General features: G+C 50.7%; 1 protein-coding gene across 3 annotated transcripts in view; it reads right to left on the bottom strand.

Moving 5' to 3' along the window:
• The window catches only part of TNIP1 (TNFAIP3 interacting protein 1), a 49,127-nt gene that overhangs the window by 13,929 nt on the left and 12,764 nt on the right, over positions 1-22,434 (bottom strand). For all 3 annotated transcript variants that reach the window (XM_073355313.1, XM_073355312.1, XM_073355314.1), the window contains exons 2-8: positions 12,135-12,305; positions 10,436-10,558; positions 6,151-6,239; positions 5,505-5,573; positions 1,404-1,592; positions 531-625; positions 268-358 (exon numbers count right to left, since the gene is read on the bottom strand). In XM_073355313.1, coding sequence (XP_073211414.1) covers positions 268-358; positions 531-625; positions 1,404-1,592; positions 5,505-5,573; positions 6,151-6,239; positions 10,436-10,558; positions 12,135-12,267 — 789 coding nt within the window. In that variant the 5' untranslated portion in view covers positions 12,268-12,305. The remainder of the gene's footprint in view (positions 1-267; positions 359-530; positions 626-1,403; positions 1,593-5,504; positions 5,574-6,150; positions 6,240-10,435; positions 10,559-12,134; positions 12,306-22,434) is intronic.

The raw sequence follows: 22,434 nt of genomic DNA, 5'->3' as shown, positions 1-22,434 counted from the left end.
CCCAGCAACACGGGTCAATGGGGAGAATCGGGCCCTGGAAGTTTAAAAATATCAGCCTATGAAGGGTTAAAGGATGCTTTGAAGATAAATGGGGGGGTTTGCCAAGAGGGCTTCCTGGCACCCTCCAGGATCACACTGTGCTCTGGACTTGGGACTCCATTCCAAGGTGCGATCAGGGTATTGTTGCAAAGGGTGGGAGCTATCCCTGTGGCGTGGGAGCTGTCCCAGGATGGCACAGGGAAGAGGAAGTGTCTTGGCTGCTCCTACCTGCTGCTGGCCAGCGCTCTCCACACCGTCCCCTTTCACGCCCACCTTGTTGCTCATCATCACCATCTTCCTCAACTCCAGGTTCTCACACCTTTGCAGCGGAAAGAGCACAACAGAAATGCAGATTGAGAGACCCTCAAGGATTCATACAGCAACCAGCATTTGACGAAGTTAACCATCAGGGCAGGGAAGATGCTCAATTCCCTCCGATCCACCCCACCACCAACCGCCTCTTGCCCAACCAACATCCTTCCTGCTCTCACCTAAGCTTCTCCGTAGCCTGGTTCCTCTGCTCCAAATCCTTCTCCAGCTTTGCCCGCAGGTCCTCGTTCTCATTACGCAGTTGCTCACACAGCGTCTGCCAGAGGAACAGCAAGTGGCTTTAGGCTCATGCTTCACACAGTCCCCTTGACATACAGTGAAAGTGCATTCCAGCGACAGAACCCCCCTTGGTTTAACAAGGCCAGGTCCCTGCCCAGCATGGCCAACTGGGCTCTATGACTTGGTCTCTCCTCCACTAATGCGACTGGAGGAGAGAAGCGCACAGACACCTATCCCTTGGGCACCACACATCTCGCTCACAAGCAGAACATGACCTCAGGCCTTCAAAGGGTGGTCCTACAGCGGCCAACCCTACTAGAGACCATAGGAATCGAACCAATGGTCCAGCTAACCCAGCAGCATGTCTCTCGGCAGCATCTGCCATCAATGCTTCTGAGGAAGATGCAAGTCATTCTATGGCCAATAGTGAGCAATTATATAATCAAGCTGTCCATGAGAGAGATTTCCCCCTTGCCCCAGGCACTTAGTGCTTTGGTCATGGCTGGAAGTGGGAAGAGACAAGGGGATGCTGCACAAGAGCAGGCTGGACACAGATGAGCCTGCAGTTTCCCCACACACAGATAGCAGGGGGACACAGAGAAGAAAAGATCGAAGGAGGGACTGGTGTGGTGGAGGGGGAAGAAATGAGGAGAGGAAAAGGGAGAGTGCAGAGAAAAGCAGCTAGGCAGTGCTCCCCGGCGGAGGTCCCTGCAGGATTTACATGGAGGGAGGGGGCAAGAGCAAGTTTCCTAGGCATGCCTACGGCGGACAGATCCCACAGGCCTCTCTGCTGTGTGCAGAAGGAATGTCCCTACCTGCAGAACGGACGTCCTCTGCTCATTCTTGTGCACTTTGGAGGCCAGGCGGTTAAACTCCAGGGCCATGCGCCCCAGGTGAGCCAAGACCTGGTTCTTGTCCGGCTCCTCGGCGAAGACACTCAGGGTGCTCTCCAGCCGCTGCAGGTGCAGCATCAGGTTAGTGTCCTCGTTCTGCAGCTCTGCCTCCTGGGAGAGGAATTGCAGGTGGTCAGAGAGGTCAGCCCGGCAGCCTCGCACCGTGGAGCTGAGGGAGAGCAGGGCTGTGCAAGGGAGGAGGCAGCCAGCCACTCAGGCAGCCTCTCTTGGCATGTCAGCAGCACCTTCCAGCCAGGGCTCTCAAGTGCGGAGTTAGCCTCACCTCGGCCCTGCCAGGCGAGCACTCCCTGACAAAGCACTTGGTTAAAGGGGAGTGAAGGTAGCTTAGCAAGCACCTTCCAGCAGGTAGAAGATAGCAGCCAAACCCAGAAGCCTCTGAGAACTGGTGCTCATCCTCCCGCTGAGATGCCCAGCGGCAAATGAATGTGGGGCCAATTCAGACCCCTAAACAGAACCCAACAGAGCATCCATACAGCACAGGGGATTTACGGGGGTTCACCCCGGGGTCCTCCTTTCTCGACCTAATTCGCACTTCTCCCTGCTGAAGGAACAGTGTCTCCCTCCACGCAGGACTCTGAGCCTCCAGTGCCCTCTAGTGGCTTCTGTGTGACTAGACAACGGTGCCCTTCTACATCCCAAAAGACACTACAATGAAACCCAAGTGGCTACCAGAATTCTAGGATCTCCCGGCTTCTCTCTCCATCACCCATCCCACACAGGCAATGCTGGCAAGCACCAGTCCCAGCCTGCCCTCAATGGCCAGCCAGAACGCACCTGTGCCCTGCCAGTGAGATCTGAACCAGCCCGGTGCAGGTTTTTCCCCACCGGCGTCTCCATTCAAGGACAGTCCCCTGGGAGACATACTGTGGGTAGCCCTGGGATAACACAGGAATCTTGGCGCGTAGGAGAGCTCGCCCAGACGACTCGGTACACAACCCTGCTCTGGCTGTGGTGCCAATCAAATGCCAGAGTCCAGGGAGATTCTCCAATGCCCCGCCTCTTGGGGGACAAGTAAGCAAACGGGACCCAATGGGCGGCGACTCCTCTTGCCCCCACCTCGCTGAGAAGTGCCAGAAGGTGCCGCTTTTGAGTTACACACTGGAACAAGTTCAGCTTGTGCTACCTGGTGCGGTATGGGAGCTGGATCCCCTGGACCTGCTCCGGCCTCGCTCAGAACTTGTCTCATCCGTTTCCTCTCCGTCTCACTGCTAGAGCCAGGTCCTCCTCCTCTGTAGCTCCTGGTATATGGGCCGGCCTTCCTGCAGCCCTCCACTGCTTCTCCAAGCTCAGCTGGGCGCAGCTCCCTCTCTTGCCTCTACCACGTAATTCCTCTCTTCCGCTGGGCTTTGTCTCTGCCGTTGTCCTGCTCCCAGTAACCCCAGGGCATGTGGGGATCCAGGTCCCAAGACAGACACTTGCCGAGATTGGCCCAGGCTGTATTTATCGTGGCCGGGCACACCTGCCGGCGTGCGTCACCCCGCACACCCACTTACTTAAGCACATGTTGACAGAACTCCCGGTTGCACCGTTCAGCTACTGAGTCCTGACTTGCCCTAAGCAATTGTGGGTGTTTAGCTGTTTGGTAACCTAGGAGACCGAAGACATCTTCTGGAGCCATGACTCCCAAGAGGGAACAGGTCTCACCCTGTGTGCCACCTGGCCAGTCCACCAAGAATGGGGCCTGCCCCGGGCAGAGTCTTGTGAGCCTTTCACCTTCTAAGAGAGCCTGGCACCGCTCCCCGGGCTGTCTGACTCACGCCCCGCCCCGCCCCACCCCACCCCACCCCCCTGTCCTTTTGCCCCCATGGCCCCGGGAAATCCCAGAATTGCAGGAGTCCACATCCACCTCTCACGCGTCCCGTGGCTGACTCAAAGGGGAAAGCGAAAAAGCAACATCCCCCAGCTTCACAAACCACAGGCCGTCCTCAGCCCTGTGACTTTTTGGCCCCATCAGCTTTTATCACCGTTAGCAATGCTGCTGAGGAGGGCACCCTGTCTGGGCACACCATGCCTGGCTCGCACTCAGCACTGTCAGCCTTCATATCTGCCCAGCCAGGTAGCACACAGGTCAGCTGTAAAGCCCCCCTGCCACTCAGACAAGCCAAGAGAAAACTGGCTAAGACAACGGCAAGCAGTAAAGTTACTGGAGCGAACTCCATTCCCAGCATCTGCCGGGGGAGCTGCTGGTATGTGGAGGTAGCTCCCTGCTATTCCAGCCCCAGCACCAACTAGCAAAGGGCGTGACAACATAACACGCTTCTGACTTTCATCACTCCACCTCATGTGTCTGCCACACATGCACCCAGCCACCCTCTTGCCTGCTCCTGGTTTCTCTCTGTGCACACTGGTTTCCTCTTAAAACGGGGTGAGTTTCCCTATGGGGTTTAAATTGGTTGAGCTGGCACCTCTCAATGGATGGTGGAAGCTGGACGGATATAAGCTGATTTCAGAGCATCCACACACAAAGTCGCACTGGATTAAACAAACCGCTATAAGTCACAGCCTTTAGTGAAACTGGTGCAAATGTGTTCGTGGGCTGGGCCTCGCACAAACCCGGGGACCTGTCCCAGTGGAGCAGCACGGGTTTCTGGGATCTGGCACTGGGGCTGTTTTTATCCAACAAGAAGCTATTCTCTTTACTGTCCTATTTCCCTCCCCTGCCCCGGATGCTGCCCGGCTCGGACACAGTGGTCTGGACCCAGAGCAAAGGGTGCAGCGACTCGCTCCACCATAGTGCCGGCAGAGTGGGAAGGATTCCCCCCTTGGCAGACTCTGGGAACCAAAACACAGGTACAGTCAGTAAGTGGACACTAGGGGGCGAGTGCCCCCTTCCTCAGCAGCTCAGCTCCTCCTCGTTCGGACAGCTCAGTCTGAATCAGCCTGCTAGGTACTGCAGCCTGCGGACAGACTCCCAGGAAAACATCCCCAGCCTGCTCAAAGCAACAGGGTGGGCGAGAAGGGCAGGGAGGCAGTGACTGGCAATGCTCTCAAAGGATGTGCTCCCCTTAGACCTGTAGATTTGTTCTGGGACTCCTGTCAGGGATACAGCCAAGCTTACCACAGGCCAGCTGAGGGCAGGCTACCCGATGGGCCTCAGTCGGGACCCTGCCCTCCCAGCTCTGCTGTGCCAGCAGCGGGCACCTGCTGAGCCGAGCCTGCTAGCCATGTGGAGTCCTATGGTGGTTTTCACAGGGATAGTTAACAGGGGGCTAAGAGGATCCTAAATAGGTCAGGGTGGGTGAAAAAATCCCATCAACTATGTGTGGGGCAGGGGGACAGTGCGGGGTGGGGGCGGGGGGCGAAATAACCCAGCGATTGTCAAGTTGCGCAGAGACCGAAAGGGTTACGAAACGTGCAGCACCAGATTGCTCCAACGATTGCATCACTCAGGACTTTACGGCCCCTTTCTTCAGCCCCGAGGCGCCCGGTTTCCCAGGCCGATGGCCTGCCCCCCTGGCTGAACGCCCAGCTGCACAGAGCCTACGGCACCTGCCCAGAGGGAAGTCACCAGCGCCGGCCCATTTGCATAAGTGAGCAACGAGGCCCTTCTGCAGCAGCCTCATGCTTTCCCCTTGTGAGCTTTCTGACCACGTCCTGGGAAATCGGCCAAGGAAAGCAATCACACGGCGGTTCTTGTGTGCGCCCCGCAGCTCCCGTGCATCACACCAGGGACTGAAACGGGGCGAGGCGATGGGGAAGTGGGTGTGGGGAGAATTGGCTGGCTGCTCCTCTGGCCTTGCTACTCCCTTAGACAAGCTGGGAATCAGCACTCTAGTCCTAGCTACTGCCCCTGATCGTCCACCACCTACCCGGCCTTCATTCCCATTCAGGAAGAGCAAATCCTGTCAGTGTAGGTGAAACCAAAACAAACAGCCTTGCCCATCTCACACAGTCCCCACCGCCTGCCCGTGGACACGCTGTGCCCCCGCTGGTTACTAATAGCTCTGTCTCAAGTCCCAAATGAGCTTCCCCCCAAGGAACCGAGCTGGCAGGATGACTCACCGACTTCCTGCTCTCCTGGGAAAACCTCTTGTCCTCACCAGATACAATTTCGAACTCTGACGAAGATCCCTGAAACAGAAGAGAGGGGAGTCAGGCCCCCACCAGGGAAACCAAATCCTGCGATGCTCCGTCACAGCAAAAGGGAGGACGGAGATTATGGGGGCAGCAGGGAAGAGAGATATTTCCCCGTTCCACCAGCTAGCTTAATGCACAGGAATGGTTTGGGCCAGCGGGTCAGCTCTTTAAGCCGCTCTATGCATTGTAAAGATGATCCTCCAGGTCTGGGGACTCGAATCCAGTGACAGACAGGTTTCCCCACAAACAGAGAGCAAGTCCTGTGTCTACAGGGGTCAGAGTTGGGATGGAAGCCCCTGAAGGGAAAGTGAATGGGCGTAGATAACGGTAGCTGGCTCTGCATTCTAATGCTGTAACGCAGAGCAGCGGTTGCAATTACATGCTAGTCTAAAGCCACAGACTCACAGTCCATTCTATCACTGATGTGGGAAACAAAACAGGGAGAAATTCTACCCCTTCGACGTGTCTGTTTCCTTAAGTCTCCGAGTTTGTTTTGTTTAATTGCCTGATAATTTCAGGGTCTGGGCTGCTAAGGGTTAACAGGCAAATGCCCCCCTTTCATCAGACTTACAGTGGATGGAGGCTTCTGAGCTTCTGTATCCTGCTCCTTCTCAGCTTTGCCTGGACCCGCGGGGGACAGGCGGGGCTCTGGTTCACCTCCTGTAAAAGGCAGAGGACACCACAGCTGTGAATGTTGGTAAACAGGAGAGCAGTGAATAGGCAGAGACCAGACAGGCTAAGAAGTCAGAGAGAACCATGATTTCCAGCTAGTGGGACAAGACAGAAACCTCCATCCCGTTCCCCGGAGCGGAAAGGGAAATCAGGCTTCCACTGGGTGAAATTCTGCACTGGCAACAAATGTTACTCAGCTGGCCCGATCCCTTCCCCCTGGCTACAAAACAACAGTGTTTTGTAACATCAACAGGTTGCAGAGAGAGGTCAGACTGCAGACTTTCCTCCCACCTAACCCACAGCAACGGACTAACAGGCACTGAGGAACGGCTTCCAACCTTGCCCAACCTTCTCCTGTCTCTTTACCCTGGCCAGTGACTGCTCGGTGGGTAAGTGGCCCAGGTAGCGCCCTGCAAATGCAGACTGTGTGCATTAACTCCCAGGCGTTTGCCTTTGGTCAGTCTGCTTTGTCAGGTAAAGTGGCTGGAACTTCCCCTGTTCGGATGCTTCACACAGCTATCCTGAAAGGTCAGGTCCAGGGCTTAGACAGTCTCTTTGCAGCCAGTCCCTGTCTCATCAGCCAGTCCCTGTGAGTGGACAACTTTAAAATAACAGCTGTCACACAGGCCTTGCCCATTCATGGATATGCTTTGCCGGGTGCAGGGCACCATTACCTCCCCGCAAACTGAAAGCCTCAGGCAGGTGCGGAATTTGCTCCCTACCCCATGCAACTCCATTGACTTGACTGGAGCTTCTCCCCCGCGCCCCCCCAATACAGAAGGCTGTTACATTAAGAACATAAGAAGGGCCAATACTGGGTCAGACAAAAAGTCCATCTAGCCCAGTAACCTGTCTTCCTTGTCTACTAAAACTAGACAAGCCATAACCTGTCTTCCTTGTCTACTAAAACTAGACAAGCCATTTACAACGCACACTTTGCTTCTCTACAAAAGAAAAAAGACACTAAACTTTCTAAACTACTACATGCTACAAGGGGCCACAGCAATGGTTCCCTCACCCCACCTAGCAATATTGTTAACCTATCCAACTATACTCTCAGCCCAGCAGAAGCAGCTGTTCTATCTCGGGGCCTCTCCTTCTGCCCCTCCACCCCCACGAACATGATACAGTTCTGTGGTGACCTAGAATCCTATTTTCGACGTCTCCGTCTCAAGGAATATTTCCAAAATACCTCTGAACAACATACTAATCCACAGAGGTCTCCCTGCCAACACTACAGAAAGAGGGACTCTAGATGGACTCCTCCTGAAGGTCGAAACAGCAGACTGGACTTCTACATAGAGTGCTTCCGCCAACGTGCACGGGCTGAAATTGTGGAAAAGCAGCATCACTTGCCCCATAACCTCAGCCATGCGGAACGCAATGCCATCCACAGCCTCAGAAACAACTCTGACATCATAATCAAAAAGGCTGACAAAGGAGGTGCTGTTGTCATCATGAATAGGTCGGAATATGAACAAGAGGCTGCTCGGCAGCTCTCCAACACGAGTTTCTACAAGCCATTACCCTATGATCCCACTGAGAGTTACCAAAAGCAACTACAGCATTTGCTCAAGAAACTTCCTGAAAAAGCACAAGATCAAATCCGCACAGACACACCCCTGGAACCCCGACCTGGGATATTCTATCTACTACCCAAGATCCATAAACCTGGAAATCCTGGGCGCCCCATCATCTCAGGCATTGGCACCCTGACAGCAGGATTGTCTGGCTATGTAGACTCCCTCCTCAGGCCCTACGCTACCAGCACTCCCAGCTACCTTCGAGACACCACTGACTTCCTGAGGAAACTTCAATCCATCGGTGATCTTCCTGATAACACCATCCTGGCTACTATGGATGTAGAAGCCCTCTACACCAACATTCCACACAAAGATGGACTACAAGCCGTCAAGAACACTATCCCCGATAATGTCACGGCTAACCTGGTGGCTGAACTTTGTGACTTTGTCCTTACCCATAACTATTTCACATTTGGGGACAATGTATACCTTCAGATCAGCGGCACTGCTATGGGTACCCGCATGGCCCCACAGTATGCCAACATTTTTATGGCTGATTTAGAACAACGCTTCCTCAGCTCTCGTCCCCTAAAGCCCCTACTCTACTTGCGCTATATTGATGACATCTTCATCATCTGGACCCATGGAAAAGAAGCCCTTGAGGAATTCCACCATGATTTCAACAATTTCCATCCCACCACCAACCTCAGCCTGGTCCAGTCCACACAAGAGATCCACTTCCTGGACACTACAGTGCTAATAAACAATGGCCACATAAACACCACCCTATACCGTAAACCTACTGACCGCTATTCCTACCTGCATGCCTCCAGCTTTCACCCTGACCACACCACACGATCCATCGTCTACAGCCAAGCTCTGCGATACAACCGCATTTGCTCCAACCCCTCAGACAGAGACAAACACCTACAAGATCTCTGTCAAGCTTTCTTACAACTACAATACCCACCTGCAGAAGTAAAGAAACAGATTGATAGAGCCAGAAGAGTTCCCAGAAGTTACCTGCTACAGGACAGGCCTAACAAAGAAAATAACAGAACGCCACTAGCCGTCACCTTCAGCCCCCAACTAAAACCCCTCCAACGCATTATTAAGGATCTACAACCTATCCTAAAGGATGACCCAACACTCTCACAAGTCTTGGGAGACAGGCCAGTCCTTGCCTACAGACAGCCCCGCAACCTGAAGCAAATACTCACCAACAACCACATACCACACAACAGAACCACTAACCCAGGAACTTATCCTTGCAACAAAGCCCGTTGCCAATTGTGCCCACATATCTATTCAGGGGACACCATCACAGGGCCTAATAACATCAGCCACACTATCAGAGGCTCGTTCACCTGCACATCCACCAATGTGATCTATGCCATCATGTGCCAGCAATGCCCCTCTGCCATGTACATTGGTCAAACTGGACAGTCTCTACGTAAAAGAATAAATGGACACAAATCAGATGTCAAGAATTATAACATTCATAAACCAGTCGGAGAACACTTCAATCTCTCTGGTCACGCAATCACAGACATGAAGGTCGCTATCTTAAAACAAAAAAACTTCAAATCCAGACTCCAGCGAGAAACTGCTGAATTGGAATTCATTTGCAAATTGGATACTATTAATTTAGGCTTAAATAGAGACTGGGAGTGGCTAAGTCATTATGCAAGGTAGCCTGTTTCCTCTTGTTTTTTCCTACCCCCCCCCCCAGATGTTCTGGTTTAACTTGGATTTAAACCTGGAGAATGGTCAGTTTAGATGAGCTATTACCAGCAGGAGAGTGAGTTTGTGTGTGTATGGGGGTGGGGGGGATGTGAGAAAACCTTGATCTATGCAGGAAATAGCCCGACTTGATTATGTAAAGAGCTGTCACTTTGGATGGGCTAGCACCAGCAGGAGAGTGAATTTGTGTGGGGGGGTGGAGGGTGAGAAAACCTGGATTTGTGCTGGAAATGGCCCACCTGTTGATCACTTTAGATAAGCTATTACCAGCAGGACAGTGGGGTGGGAGGAGGTATTGTTTCATGATTTCTGTGTGTATATAAAGTCTGCTGCAGTTTCCACGGTAAACATCTGATGAAGTGAGCTGTAGCTCACGAAAGCTCATGCTCAAATAAATTGGTTAGTCTCTAAGGTGCCACAAGTACTCCTTTTCTTTTTGCGAATACAGACTAACACGGCTGTTCCTCTGAAACCTGTCTTCCAACAGTGACCAATACCAGGTGCCCCAGAGGGAATGAACAGAGCAGGTGATCCATCCTGTCGCCCATTCCCAGCTTCTGGCAAACACAGGCTAGGCACACCATCCCTAATATACGTGCACTAGGGAAGGTTAACGGGCAGGCCAGATGCGACTTGCCAAACTTTGCTCTGACCTTCTCCCTCCACAAATGCAGAGCAGCGGTTGCAATTACATGCTAGTCTAAAGACACAGACTCACAGGCCATTCTATCACTGATGTGGGAAACAAGGACACCTCACAGGCCATGCAACTCCCTGGGAAATCAGGGTCAGAGGCGTGTGTGTGTACGTACGTATGTACATCCAGCCAAGTGTGAATCTGCTCAGACAAATACTTTATGTCCTCTTCCTGAATCTGGAGAGGACGGCTCTCCCTGGGTAAGCCTCCCACCTTCATACCTGTTATTTCGGACAGTTTGTCAAAAGAGGAAGACGACCTCAGCATCTCATTGTCCTTCACGAGGTCCTCCACCTTCTGCCGCAGCTTTGATGCTTCCATTTGGGACTCTTCCAGCAGTTCTCCTAGTGTATACAGTAAACAGAGGAGTTCGCATTTCCTGGTATTTACCCTTCCCTAGTATATAGCTGCCATGCCCCAGAGGCCAGTTCCCCAGGCCAGCCTGCATAAATCCCCTCCCCAACTTGTATTTCACAACCAGAAGAAATGGAAATGTCCACATGGCCTTCTTCACCCAGAAATAATTCTTCCCAAGCAAATAATCCCACCCTGGAACTACAGTTGTTGCTTCTCTGCCACAGAGGGACTCTGGCATGGAAACATCAAGGACAGCACATCTTACAGGGGAGATTTTGTATTTCCTATGTCTTCTTCAGTTTTTAAAAGCTCTGCTCTTAAGCCAGAGAACCTCACTCTGGGCCAGGAGGGTCCCTTTTCCAAGCCCTTTAATCTCCAGTGGGTAATACAACAACAAGACCTAATCTTTTCCCACACTCAAGCATCTTGTCAGGTGTCTCGGAATGGTGCATCGCAGTCTTCTGCTGCCTGTGAACTCTCAGATGTTACTACACATCTACACTCCAGTGGCACAGTGACAGTCCCGCAGTTGTGGCATGGAGTCGCTGCCTACAGCGACGAAGGAATCCCGTCTTCTTAGCGGTGACTGCACCAGGCGCTACACCTAACCCCGGCACACAGCAGGTGAAATTTCTCACTGCTCTGAGCGATGTAGCTAGGTCGAGCTAATTTTTCAGTGTGGATCAGGCCTTAGTCTGCATTATTTGGGTCCACAGGGCCAAAAGATTCCCCTACTTGTGCAGCGCAGAAGCCAGCAGTGAGGTGGACTAAGTGTAATCAGGTCCCACTACAGCAAGAGGGGGAAAAAGCCGTCAAACGGATTGGGGGTGGGAAGCGTCAGGTGGCAGCTCAACGTGAGCATAACCTTATTTAAAAGTAAACGCTAGCTGGATCATGGCTCCCGAGGTACATCACAGAAAGATGCCGGAGGAGCTGAGCACCCTTAAGATACTGCTCAATTCTCGTCCATGCATCAGCACAGCAACCCATCCATTTAGCACAGACCACGGGCCTGTCCGTAGGCTACACCAACAGCAAGTGTCTCAGCCCCTTCGCACGTCCCTGTGCGTAAGCCAAGAGATCCTGCCGGCACCATAGCAGATTTTACAGAGAGCCAAGAGCTTTGCGTTGCCTTCTCAGTGACGAGCTAGCCCCTGCTGCAGGTATGCCCAGCTGCGCCCCTCGCTGCAGAATGGCATAATTCATACCTGGGAGGGGTTTCCCAGGCAGGGAATTACCCCTTGGGTATCAGTTGTCCAGGGCATGTTCAGGAAAGGTTAAGAGGGGCTACACATTGAATACATAGTCCCAGTTTCCAATGTCCCAGCTAGGGAGTGTTGCAGAGCCAGCAATTGCACCCTGGGGTGGGGAAAAAGAGGGGTGTCTCTCTGTAGCACCCCCTCTAGCTGATGAAGCAGTCAGAGCACCATGCACTTTTGGATGTGGCATCATGGCTGCAAGGCAAGGGTCTGTCACAGGGAGGCAGCGGACTCTCCAGAAAGGAGAAGGATAAAATAAAAGCCACGCCCCCTACCCACACAAGTCCAGCACCACAGCAATTACCTAGAGACTTTATCCCCTGCATCTTCTCCTTCAGCCGGGTGTTCTCCTCCACCAGCCGCTCAAAGGCTGCGGCCGCCTCTTCCTGTGTCCCCCCACCAGGGTCGTAGATGCGGTAGGGTCCTTTCCCTTCCATGTCTGCAGTTTAATCATCTACCTCCCAACCAGCCATCCCTGAAAGGCAACAAATCAGAAAGTCACCCTTCCCGACCCGAGCCCCTTGAAGTGTGAGAACGGCCCTGGGGTACCTCACGCCCTAGCCCAGATCTCACAGGGCTCATCAGCATTTGGGTTCCAGCAGCTGCCAGACACAGCTATCTCCAGTTGGCCTGCTCATGATAGCTATATGTAAATGTCACCAGAGGTGGGTGGGTGGCTGGCTGCATGTGTTACAGTGGGTTAGTGCACTCCCTGGCCTCGCTGCAGACCTGCGTTTGAAGCCTGGTTCAGTTCAGCAACAATGAGCACACTGGTCTCTGTTGCTGGGTGTGGCTCAGCCACAGGACTGGGCACCAACTGGCAGGCCCCTGCTCATGGACAAAGCCTGTCCCGCCACTTCCTTTCGCCCTGTCCCCAGCATGCACAAGTGCGTCGCTGGTGTTCAAAGCCACATGGAAGCATCACAGCAGATTCTTCTCCTGTACCCTCCATCATCTCTCACCCATTAACGCAAGCTACAGCCCCTCTCAATTGCATTTACTCACATTCAGAAACTCTGGTTATTTTGGACCCCCAGCATTGTGTTTGCACACCTTTCCCTTAGAGAAAACATCTGTGGGACAGGAGCAGAGCCAGTTAAGGGCTGCTCTCTGCATAGTTTTTGCACCAATTTAACTAGCTCAATTCAGAAACCGATATCATTAAATCGGTGAGACACCTGTGAGCAGACCAACCCCAAGATGGTTTATTGCAATTATCTTTTGAAGCTTCTGAGTGATACACGTTAGTCCTACACCCAGTTTGCACTCAGGTCATTCTTTCCCCGCTACTGATTGGCCCTTTGCTCCAATCTCCTTCTCCACCTCCCTCAAAGTCATTTCACCGCAGTCTCATTCCACTTGATCATGCCTGTTCCTCTCCCCTTCCTCCTTAGAGCTGCTGGGCTCTCCTGCTCTTTGGCCATGTGGTTAACACTAGAGCTGGTTAAAACATTTTTTTTTTAAAAAGATCACAAGAGCCGTGGAAGTTGTTTTCATCACAGTTTGACAGATCAAGTTTGTTTGTTTTTTAAAGAAACGTTCCAAGGATATGGGTTTTTTTGTAAAGTGACATTTTCTAAAATGATTTTTTTCAGTTTTGACAAGATTCCCGCCACATGACTAAACAGATCAAGTAAACCTGTCAGTGCAAACAGAACAGAGAGAAAATTGCCCCACAGAATCCCCAAATTGAAACCCTCACAAAGGGAAACCAAAAGATAAGAGGGAAAAAATCTCCATGAAAAATTTGTAAAAGACTGAGAAAGAGCAGAATGGTTACATGAATATTTCCGTTGCCAGAAAATGGCCACATTTTTTAATTACAAGTTTTTTAATTACGAGTAAACGCCTTCAAACAGCTCTCAAACACACAGCTTAGTCCTGTCTGTGTTGCAAGATCAAACTCTGTTGGGCTCCACCCTGTTAGATCCATCTTCTGCAATTCACTAGATGATGACCAAAAAGAAAAGGAGTACTTGTGGCACCTTAGAGACTAACAAATTTATCTTAGCATATGCTTTTGTGAGCTACAGCTCACTTCATCGGAAGCATGCTATAGCTCACGAAAGCTTATGCTCAAATAAATTTGTTAGTCTCTAAGGTGCCACAAGTACTCCTTTTCTTTTTGCAGATACAGACTAACATGGCTGTTACTCTGAAACCAGTCATAGATGATGACCGTGTCAACACAGAACCACAGATCGGGCTCTGAGACATCTCAGATAAGCCCAATAGTTCGTTAAATAGGATTTTTGGCCCCAGGTGCCTCCTGGATACATTCCATGGCCCAACCCAGACATATTCCCAGGTGGAAAAAACAGTCTGTGTTAAGTTAACCAGTTATACAAGAAACAAAAGGCCTGGGGAACCACTAAGTTATTTGCTGGGCCTAAATACCTGGACGTGGCTCAGCCGTGTGCAGAGAATCAGGTAGCGGTGGGCGAGGGGAGAAGAGAGAAAATAGCTGACACCATGACATTTATTTATTAAGCCACCATTTTTATGGATCTCTCAAAAAAAAATAAAAAAATAAAAAAATAAAAAAAAATCACACCACTGGCTGGCTTTCTGCATCAGTTAAGTGAAACACTCCTTCTTTAAGCTCCAGGAACACCTTTGCCAGCTGCTACATGGCAATCAAAGGCTGCTAAATTACATTTAATACTTCTCAAATTACTTTTCCAGGTAAGCAATGGCTGTAGTAGTCACCACAGGGATGTTATGAAATTGCGAACGGGGTGGAGCGGCTACCTGAGAATCACTGTATCATCACAAGTTCCACGCTAGAGCTGGTCAGGAATTCTTCCACAAATAGTTTTGGTTTTTTACCCCCAAAATGCCAATTCATCAAAGCCAAATCTGTTCACAAAACAGGGGCTGGATTCGACAAATCTCCTAACTCAAAAACCTGGGAAAAGAAAAGATTTGAGATTGTCTAAATGGACATTTTACCATTTTCAAAACAGGAAGTTTCACGTGTTTTAAACAAAATGACTTTTTGTTTTGAAATTTTTAGTACATTTATATTTAAAAAAAAAAAAAAAGGAAGAAAGGAAGGAGAGCCGTTCAAAGAACAAAGATCAAAATTGAATCAAGATCTTTTGATTGAGCCAAATTTTTTTCCAGGTTTTCCACTGGCAAAAATTTTCAAGTTTTTGATTTTTCATCCCGGTTCGGGGCTGGGAATTTTCTCGATATCTCACATTTTTGTGGGACAGGAAAGCTCTAGTCCACGCTCTGAAAATTTGAAGCCCCCTGGCTTGAGGCACAGAGATACTTCCAAGTTTACATAACCTGCCTGTCAGCGGGATCAGGGACTTTCCAGATGACAATTGCCACCTGACAGGATCTGCAACCAGAATAGCAATTAACTCACTGATTGTTTGAAGATAATTAACATGACCTAGGGAGGGACTTTTCCTCCAGAGTAAGGTTTAAAAAACTGGTAGTTAGAATGCACTGGGACCCTAAAGGCACAGCTCTGCGCACTTTCCCTTCTCTCAATGGATGTATTTCACTAACCAGGACTGGATTCCAACAACGCCCACTACGATACAATTTGTGTCCTGGGTTGGAGGCCCAGGAGAAGATTTGCAGGTCCAGTCCCTCTGCTTACTTCTTTGGAGTGCTGCGAGTGCATTATCTTATCACGAACATGTCGCAAAGGCCTCCAGCGCACTGCAGTTAACACAGGGCAAATCCCACATTCCATTTCCGCCACTGGCAGCCCTCGTGAAAGAGGAAGTACTGAATCCCAGTCTACAAGTACCGACATGGGGAACAAATATTTAATAACGGGCTCTTCAATCTAGCAGGTCTAACACAATCCAACAGCTGGAAGCTGAAGCTAGACAAATTCAGACTCGAAACAGGCATCAATTTTTAACACAGTCAGAGTAATTGACCATCAGGACAACTTACCAAGGGTTGGGGTGGATTCCTCATCACTGACCATTTTTAAATCAAGATGGGACGTTACTGATAAAGCTCCACTCTAGGAATTATTCTGTGGAAGTTCTATGGCCTGTGTTATACAGAAGGCCAGACTAGTTGATCAGAAAGATTGCATGGCCAGAAGGGACCAATGAATCCATAAGGAGAGACAGCAATGATAGACAGGCACTGAGCGAGCCCCCTGACCCCTCCACAGCACATAGCTCTCCCAGTGGACTGCCGTCCTGGCCAGCAGCACCTTCTGCCATTCCAGCCCCGACCTCCCTGGGCAGAATCATGCCCAGGCACATGGGCAGCTTGCATGAGGTACATGGACGCCCACAGTAAGGCACCAAGCCTAGATGTTAAGACTGGTGCTTTCTGTACCCTGAGGGAGTTAAGACACCACATCTCCAAAGGGAAGACAGGTGCACTCTGACCTTCCAAGCGGGTGAAAAGCAGCCAGAACAGTCACTATCTTCTCAGCTGCTGCCAGACCAAAGGCTCTGTTTCTGTAGCATGCAGGAGCAGCTGACAGGAAGCTGTCCAAAAGCCATGGCAGTTTCAGTACCTGCTGACCTCCCCTAAGGAGCAAGACATCATCCAGCACTGGGAAGTGCTCAGCACTGTCAGATTGAGCGTACCACAGAAGAGATGCACCGAGGGCTAAGTTCTCCCTCGTTATCCAAGAATCAAACATTTGGTTGCTAAGCCTCATTGGACTGGGTGATTTGGAGGGCAGGTGGGTTAATGCACAGGTCTCTCTTGAGAGAATGAGCCATAGAGAACCATTGTCCTAAACTAATGATTCCAATAGCCAGAGGTTGGCTGACTGGGGAGACTTCAGCCACCTGTAGCCTCATATGGATGGCAGCCTCTGCCTGCCTGAGTCTGCTGATGGCCTAGAACAGTAGTTCCAAGCCATCCATCTCTGTCACCTCTGAAGTCTAATGAGGGCAATTCAAAAGTCAAGGTTATTAAGTGTTTCCCCACCAATCAGAAGTGGTATTTAGGCCCAGCTCATTGTGACACACACGGCGTCTCTCTGTCTCACAGAGTCCAAGTCAAGGCTCTTTCTGTCACACCCAGCCCCCACGATCCTCCTGCTGTTCAAGACTCCACAGGTGCCTTTGTTAATCCCTGGGGCCCTCCCATCCCCTCTGACTCAAGGCCACTAGAAGTTTTGTTCATGTTCTGAGGTAGGGCCAGAAGGAGCTGTGAACTTCACCGTTCCTCAGCCCCGAACTGACGAGAAACGTGGGGTGTTTTTTGTTTGTTTTTTTTTCAAGCTGTCCTGGTCTTTTCATCAAGCGATGACGACTCCTCCCGAGTTGTGAGACTCTCCGAGGGGAGAGCACAACAACCTCAAGAGAACTGGAGGGAGAGGACACAGTCACGCAAGGCAGACTGCGGTCACCTGCCCACCAGCTCCGTTCTCAGCCTGCTAGAGTAGAGGGTCGGGGCACAGAGACCTTTCAAAGGAGGGCTTTTATAACAACTCAGCTTTTATAACAACTCAGCACAAGAAGAAATGAGAGGATGAGAGTGGGTGGGGGAGAATTCAGATTAAAGATCAAGAGTGTCACATGTCTAAATAGCCACATTACAGTGTCTGGGAGAAAAATACAACCCAATGAGCCATCAGTGCCAAGTCAGCAGCATTGGGGATTAGTAACGGGGGGGACAGCTCTTGCTCTTTCGTTAAGAACAAGAAGGAGCTTCTCTTCCTCTCCCTCATTCAGTTCTCTCCCCATGCCCGGTATGTTGACTGTAGAGCTAGTCAGGCATTTTCAGACAACTGTTTTTCATCAGAAAATGCCAATTAGTTGAAACCGAAACCATTCGGGGAAAGGGTCGTTTTTCTACAAAAATAAATAAAAAAAAATAAAATAAAAAATTTTGAGTTGAACAAAATTGTCAAAAAGTTTCATTTTGACATTCCAGGTTGAAATCACTTTTTGTTTTAAACTTAAACTAATTATAGTAAAGAAGCAATAAAAATTGGTCAAAATTGACCCAAATGGGATTATTTTTTTATTTTTCAGTTTGTGAAAATTTCCTTGGTTTTGACTTTTCAGCCCTATTTGAGACAGGTCATTTTTTCAACATCTTGAATATTTTCATGGGACAGTAAAACTAGTCCGGTGCTAGCCCTTGCTTAGAGTTCTCCCTCCTGTCTCACTCTACTTTAACTAGCAGGCAGCACCAAAGCAGATTGAAAAAGGAAAGGCAGAGAGATCAGGGTTGCGAGGCAGGACTCCTGGGTTCCCACCATATCCCTAGCACTGACTTGCAGTGATGCCCCTTCTGCAAAATGAGGATCACGCTGGCTTAGCGCCCATTCAGGTGTGACAGGGACTAGTTAATGGTTGCTGAGCACTCTGGAAAGCATAAAGGCAATGGGCATTAGATCAAGGGTCTTCAAGGCAAGGTCTCTCCAGTCTGAGGTCTGAGCAGTGTTCAGCTGAGTCCAGTCCTACACTGTACCACACATTCCAATAATAATGCCAGGAAAAATTCCAGCATGGGATTTTTCCAGAACTGCCATACTCAAGTGGGGAGTGTTCCCAAGCAAAGTCTCTCCTAGAATCAGGCAGGTATAGGAACTCTCTTCGACTGCAATTAAAAACATTCCAGGAGCCTGAAGTGCACCAGATGCAATCCAGGGAGCTCATTTGGATTTGCCTGTTTGAACTTCACTTCAAACCAAGAGAGGGCTTTGCTGTGGCCCTCTGATGGAAGGAATCAGGACTGCTCAGCTGTGAACACTGGGGCCTATTCCGCTAACAGCCGGTAGAGATCCTTCCTTAGCTCAGACAGCGGGGACCTGTGCATTTGGAGTATATGGTGACCAGACAGCAAGTGTGAAATTAATCGGGACGGGGGTGGGGGGGTAATAGGAGCCTATATAAGAAAAAGACCCAAAAATCAGGGCTGTCCCTATAAAATTGGGACATCTGGTCACCCTATTGGAGTAGGATGAACTCAGTTCTATTCCTGCTGCTACCATCATGCGGTGAGTGGCCATGGTGTACAGGGAGGAACTTCACAAACCCATAGCCAGGTCCATGCCAGGAAGAACACAAACAACTTCCTTCCCTTCTGACTTGAGCTCTAGAATTCAATACAATGAGCATGTGCGAATTATGTAACACCACTTCCTTGGAATTTCCCTGTGGAGTTAGCCTCCTCTGAAAGGGTTCTTTGAGACAGTATACAATAGAAGCCAGTCGCGAGTGAGCTAGGACAGTACATCCAGGCACTAGCCTTTCACTTCTGGAGACCCATGTTCAAATCTGCCTACAGTCATAACGACTTTGGTGACCTCCTCTTAATCATTAGTGAAAGACTGTCAGTCCTTGGCAGAGAGAGCCCAGCATGGACCAGAGCAAGTGACACCGCTCAGGATGGAGGTGCATCCGCAGAGCTGGGTGGGGGAAATTTGCACGGTGTTTCCTGGAACCATAACTGGTTCAAACTAGTGCTATGTGCCCTTTGCTAGCATGGGCATTAAATTCTCACTCATAGTTCCAGCTGCCCTGCAATGTGCTTATTTGTAGATCTCATTGGCCATGACCAGTCCCTCCCACCCCAGCCCCAAGGTGATTTAAAAACCCAAGTGGCAGGAGGTTAATTATCAGCCATCCAGTGGGGATGGTGTGAACCTACTCACAAGCTAGTGAATAGCAGCCCTTCGGAACACAAGCACCTATTAAAACATCCAGCATTCACCACCACTGAGAATGGACGCACACAAAAGCAGCCCACCAAAAGCTCCCCTTACAAGTTCAACATCAACCCACTGACTAGCAGCAAAATGCTCTTTCCAGATCATTCCTCTTCTTGGCAAGGCCCATGTACAGATGAGGAAACAATAAGAAGCCGCACTGGTGTGGGCTATGTTAGAAATATACTACTTTTTTTGTTTTTGTTTTTCTAAAAGCAGAAGCAGATAGACAATTGGAAAAGAAAAAAATATTTTCTTCTGGGCAAGAGGAGCAATTGGTATCATATGAACTGCTTAGAGCCCAGGATCACAGAACCCTTAGCTTTAAACCACAATTGTTGGCATCATCTTCCCCTCCTTCCACACGCCCTGCATTGAGAAACCATGGCACACCCAGGAGACTGAGTTAACTAGAGTAGAAGGCACAGTGTAGTCACTCCTCCCCTCCCCCCCCCACACTGCAAAACGTAGGCACGGGCACATCCATGGAGGACAACCTAAAACCCCCCCCACCCTGGACCAGGCTTCTAGAAAACATGAGATTGGCTCAAAAATAACATACAGTGGGTTCTTTTTATTTCCCTTCGGGGTCCACATTTTCTAACTTTTCGTCACAACCCTGAGGCTAGAAACTTACTTTTAGTAGCAAATATAGATATTGGCGGAAGTGTCAAATGGTTTCAGCAGATATTGGGGCTCCATCGTGCCTGGGGCTGTACAAGCACAGAAGAGACAATCCTTGCTGTAAAGGGTTTACACTCTAAAGACACAGACAGGTCATGGGTAGAGGAGACTGATACAACATACAAGCAAGTGGGAAAGGTGAAGAAGTGACCCGGCTTGGTTAATTACATGTAAGGCTGCGAGTCTGTCATGGAGGACACGGAAAGTCACGGAATCTGTGACTTTCAGCGACCTCCATGAAATTCTGCAGCTGCAGCAGCCAGTGTGGCTGACCACAGGGCCGCATGAGCAACGGGCCCCGGGGGCCGCTGCTGGAGCCGCCCCTGGGACCACCCAAGCAGCAGCCAGAGCAGCAGCCCCAGGGGTGGCTGCACCTGGCCCCAGGGACCGTCCGAGTCGCGGCCGGTGCAGCTGGCCCCAGGGACCACCTGAGCAGCGGTCCTGGGGCAGCCAGAGCAGGGCCCTGGGGGCAACCGTAGCAGCAGCCCTGAGGCAGCTGCACTGGCTGCTGCTCAGCAACCTCAGGCAGCTGGTCCTGGGGACTATCCTACCAACGGCTAGTGCGGCTGGCCCCGGGGACCGCCTGAGCACTGGTCCCAGGGTGGCTGGGGCAGCAGCCCTGAGGCAGCCACACCAGCCACGGCTCGGCAGCCCTGGGCAGCTAAGATTCAGTCAGGGGTGTTTATAGCAAAAGTCATGGACAGGCCACGGGGCATGAATTATTGTTTACTGCCCGTGACCTGTCCATGACTTTTACTAAAAATACCCGTGACTAAATCTTAGCTTTAATTACACGGACTGTAGGGTTGGGTTGTTTTTTAAATAATTAGGGTTACCCGCAGAGCGGGGCGGGGGGAATAGGAAGAGAAGGAGCCACAGCTATTGCAAATGAAAGCGGAGATTCTCATGGGCTCTTGTCATTCCAGGAGCTGGGGGTTTAAGGGAAAACACCAGATACTGTGAGACTCGCAATGTTATGACCCGGAGCCATCAGAGAGCCAGCCTGCATGTGACCCTTACCCAGCCCCTGGGAAGCCCCAGATATACCGGGAGAGTGATCCCTACATTGCTGCTGACAGCCATGGTTGTCCCCTCTCTAGTGCTCTGAAAACAATGGACAGTGCTGAGAAACACGCTGGTGCGTTTACACTAGCAGTCAAAGGCGTTCCAAGAGCAGTGGAGGTGTGGGGACAGATTCTGTGCTGAGCCGGAATGACTGTAACAGGGCATTTTCATAACGTACACAGGTGACCTCAAGAATCATAAGGTTTAAGGTCAGACGGGACCACACCAGATCTTCCTGTCTGACCTGCTGTACATCACAGGCCACCAACGCCACCCAGGACCCAAACCCCAAATCCCGCAACCAAAATTAGATTGAAGTAGGACAGCCCACAGGAGATGAGGCTCGTATGTGTCACACAAAGAGAACAGGCAGGACCAAAGTGCACAGATGCATGAGGCCCCTGCCATGGCAGGGAAATGACTGAGAGAGATAAACCCAGATAAACCTGGCAAGTGACCCTCACACACACCCTGTAGAGAAAGGTGAAAAGTCCCCAAGACCACTGCCAATCAGACTGGGGGGGAAATTCCTTCCCGACCCCCATATGACAATCAGTTAGACCCTGACCAAGAACCAGACAGCACCAGAGAGAGAAAATGTCTAGTGCCACCTCAGAGCCCAGGATGAAGCCTTGAAGCTGGAGCTTTTAGGAACATAAGATATAAACCGGCAGTGAGTCCCAGAGTGGCTGAGCCGTTCCCCCACCATCACAAGCAGCCCCGTGTGTCACATAATCCTATTCACGAATTCACCCAGCTCTCTCAGAGTTAATTCAGTTGTTTGTCCCCACAAGCCTTATTGGGAGGCTGAGAATCACCTGGCCAGTGAGTGAGCCTCTCTCAGAGCTCCCCTTCACCCCTCAGACTGTGGCTCTGTCCCACACATCCCTTAGACACCACCAAATCATTCAGCAGGACCCTGGCACTCATGGGAAATCGAGACAGACGCCCCTCCACACGGGCAGGGCCAGGAAGCAGGTGTGCCAAGCATCAGGAGTCACTGGCACAGCACTATAGAAAAACGCTACTCAGCATCAGCTGATCCTTATGCAGAGCAGGGGGTTTCCTTCTTGCAACACAAGGCAGTCCAGGGCACCCAGGAATCCAGGGCATGAAAGCAATCCCCCAAACTCTGCAGCACACTTGGATTCCAAAGGGCACCTGCTGAGGACAGCAACTATCTCCTCCAAATGAA

The sequence above is a fragment of the Lepidochelys kempii genome, chromosome 8 (assembly GCF_965140265.1).
Source record: "Lepidochelys kempii isolate rLepKem1 chromosome 8, rLepKem1.hap2, whole genome shotgun sequence".
NCBI classification, from domain to species: domain Eukaryota; kingdom Metazoa; phylum Chordata; order Testudines; family Cheloniidae; genus Lepidochelys; species Lepidochelys kempii.
The sequence above is the reverse complement of the archived record's forward strand: the minus strand, read 5'-3'. Positions and strand labels throughout refer to the sequence as shown.